The sequence below is a fragment of the Tupaia chinensis genome, unplaced genomic scaffold (genome assembly GCF_000334495.1).
Source record: "Tupaia chinensis unplaced genomic scaffold, TupChi_1.0 Scaffold000465_1, whole genome shotgun sequence".
Lineage (NCBI taxonomy): Eukaryota > Metazoa > Chordata > Mammalia > Scandentia > Tupaiidae > Tupaia > Tupaia belangeri.
In genome coordinates this window covers 2,438,305-2,440,221 of record NW_006159974.1, presented here as the reverse complement: position 1 = coordinate 2,440,221, position 1,917 = coordinate 2,438,305, and the positions used below count along the sequence as shown (strand labels likewise).

Genomic DNA, 1,917 nt, shown 5'->3' with positions numbered 1-1,917 from the left:
CGCGCCTCGCGCGGGCCCCAGTCTGCGTGGCCCCGCCCCAACAAGGGGCGGAGCCGTACCGAGGGGCGTGGTCAGAGAACTGGAGTGCCGAGCTCCCCTTCTTAGTCTGGAACCGCCCAATGGAGGGGGGGGGGGCAGGAGTTCAGTCACGTGATCTGCGAGAGGTTTCACCTCCCTTATGACTGTACCATCTCTGCCAGCCCCAGGGGGGGATGCTACTTCCTTTTTAGAAGCAAAATATTTATTTTAGTTCCACTTGCGTCTAAATAGTGTAGAATTCTATCTTCGTTGCGACTAAGTCCGTTTTTACCTCTAAAGTGGTGTTTCCTATTCTGGTCTCCCCCCACAAAGTAGTGGTATCGCCCAACCGGGCCCTGGGCGCGGCGGCGACGGCCGCGTCACTGGCGGGCGGGATCCCTCCGCTCTGGGGAGAGCAGCGCTGGACGGTTGAGTTGGGGCGACTGAGGAAATCCATCCGCGTTGCCGCCGCTGCCGCCTCCGCCGCGGAGGAAGACAGGACCGCCCGCGCTCTTCTAGCGACCCCTTCGCAGAGTGCCGCCGCCACAGGTACCTCCGCTAACAAAAGGAGTCCTCATCACCCCCAGCCCCAAATTCCCGTGGGGGAGCCTCTCTTCCTCATGTCTCTCCAGTCTGGCCTCTTGGGAGCGGACGTAACTCCCCAGACCTCCCCTCCCTTCCTCTGGCCTGTCGCTTCCAAACCCGGAAGGGAAACTAGGGGGGACCCTCAGCCCCCAATAATGCATGAGCTCGCTGCACATTAAGCCGCATTTTACCTAACCCCAGACCCCGTCCCAGCCCTGTCTGCCTTTTGCTCTCGTAGAAGTTGGGGGGCTAAAATCCGGGCTTCCTCTAGGCCCTGTCCCGCCCCCTTTCCCACTACCATCCTCCCGCCTGCCCCTGGGTAGCACCCCTCTTGTCCTGTTTCGAACCCCTGCTCTCTTTCGTCTTGCAAAACTAGAATCTTGGGAGAGGCTGGCAAGGCCGCGAGGCCACCCATTCCTTCGTCTCCACCCTACCCCTGATTTGGTTCTGTCGGCGGTTTCTAGCCTCATTGCATTAAACCGGAGACCTTGGTAGTCTATTCCCTTTTCCTAACCCCAAAACTAACTCGGGCGCCTGCTCCCGCCCCGCTTTCTCGTGGGCAACATGGAGGTCGTGGGGCCGGAGGGCCAGGCCCACTGCGCTTCGCAGCGCAGCACTAGGCTTCCAGCTGCTAGATCCTGGGACCCTCCTGACCTCTCCTTTCTCCCAGACCTCCGGAGACGGTGGGACTCCGTTTCTCTTTCTGGCCCCGGCTGTTGAATCCCCAGAGTCCAGGGGCTGTTGAGGGGCCTCTGGGGGGAGATGGGGACTGTGGGCTGGGAGCGACGCCCCCGCCCCCAGCGGTTTCCTCCTGGCCTGCTTCCTTCTGCCCGGACTTCTGGCGTTGCAGCTGGAAGGAAGGGGCTTTGTCCGGACCTGGGGGTCAGGTGGGGTAGGGACCTGTAACAATCCCCCCTTTGAGGGGCGTCCCCTGGTGCTGGCATAGAAAGCTGAACTTACAGAGGGGAAATGTCAGTGGGGAAGAGGAACGCCCAGTGTCTGGGGGAAGTGGGAGCTGGGTGGGGGATGCCTGGGTCGGCTGAGTGCAGTGTGCAAGGCCAGATCGCACAGGTGTCCAACGGGAGACAGGGTTCCGGGCCCTGAGTGGAGCCAGCCAGGCCCTGGGGCCCGGGTTCCACGAGCCCCGCGGGCTGGGCTCCTGAGGTGTCGAGGGCGCTGGAGCCGAGCCACCTGGGGCTGTCTGCCGACGCCTGGGAGGGAGCAGCTCCGCGCCTCGGGGCCGGGGGCCTCTCTTCGGAGCCCTAATTACTCGAGAGCGGCTCCCACGGGTTCTGCAGGCGCGGCGAGGCTGGT

General features: G+C 63.0%; 2 protein-coding genes across 2 annotated transcripts in view; one reads left to right on the top strand and one right to left on the bottom strand.

The window, feature by feature from the left end:
* Positions 1 to 475, bottom strand: part of ACTL6B (actin like 6B) — a 27,927-nt gene extending 27,452 nt beyond the window's left edge. Inside the window, exons 1-2 of the mRNA XM_027774641.1 lie at positions 311 to 475; positions 6 to 106 (exon numbers count right to left, since the gene is read on the bottom strand). Coding sequence (XP_027630442.1) covers positions 6 to 106; positions 311 to 475 — 266 coding nt within the window. The remainder of the gene's footprint in view (positions 1 to 5; positions 107 to 310) is intronic.
* The window catches only part of GNB2 (G protein subunit beta 2), a 5,229-nt gene continuing 3,714 nt past the window's right edge, over positions 403 to 1,917 (top strand). The window contains exon 1 of the mRNA XM_006155693.3: positions 403 to 567. The gene's annotated coding sequence lies outside the window, so the exon portion shown is untranslated. The remainder of the gene's footprint in view (positions 568 to 1,917) is intronic.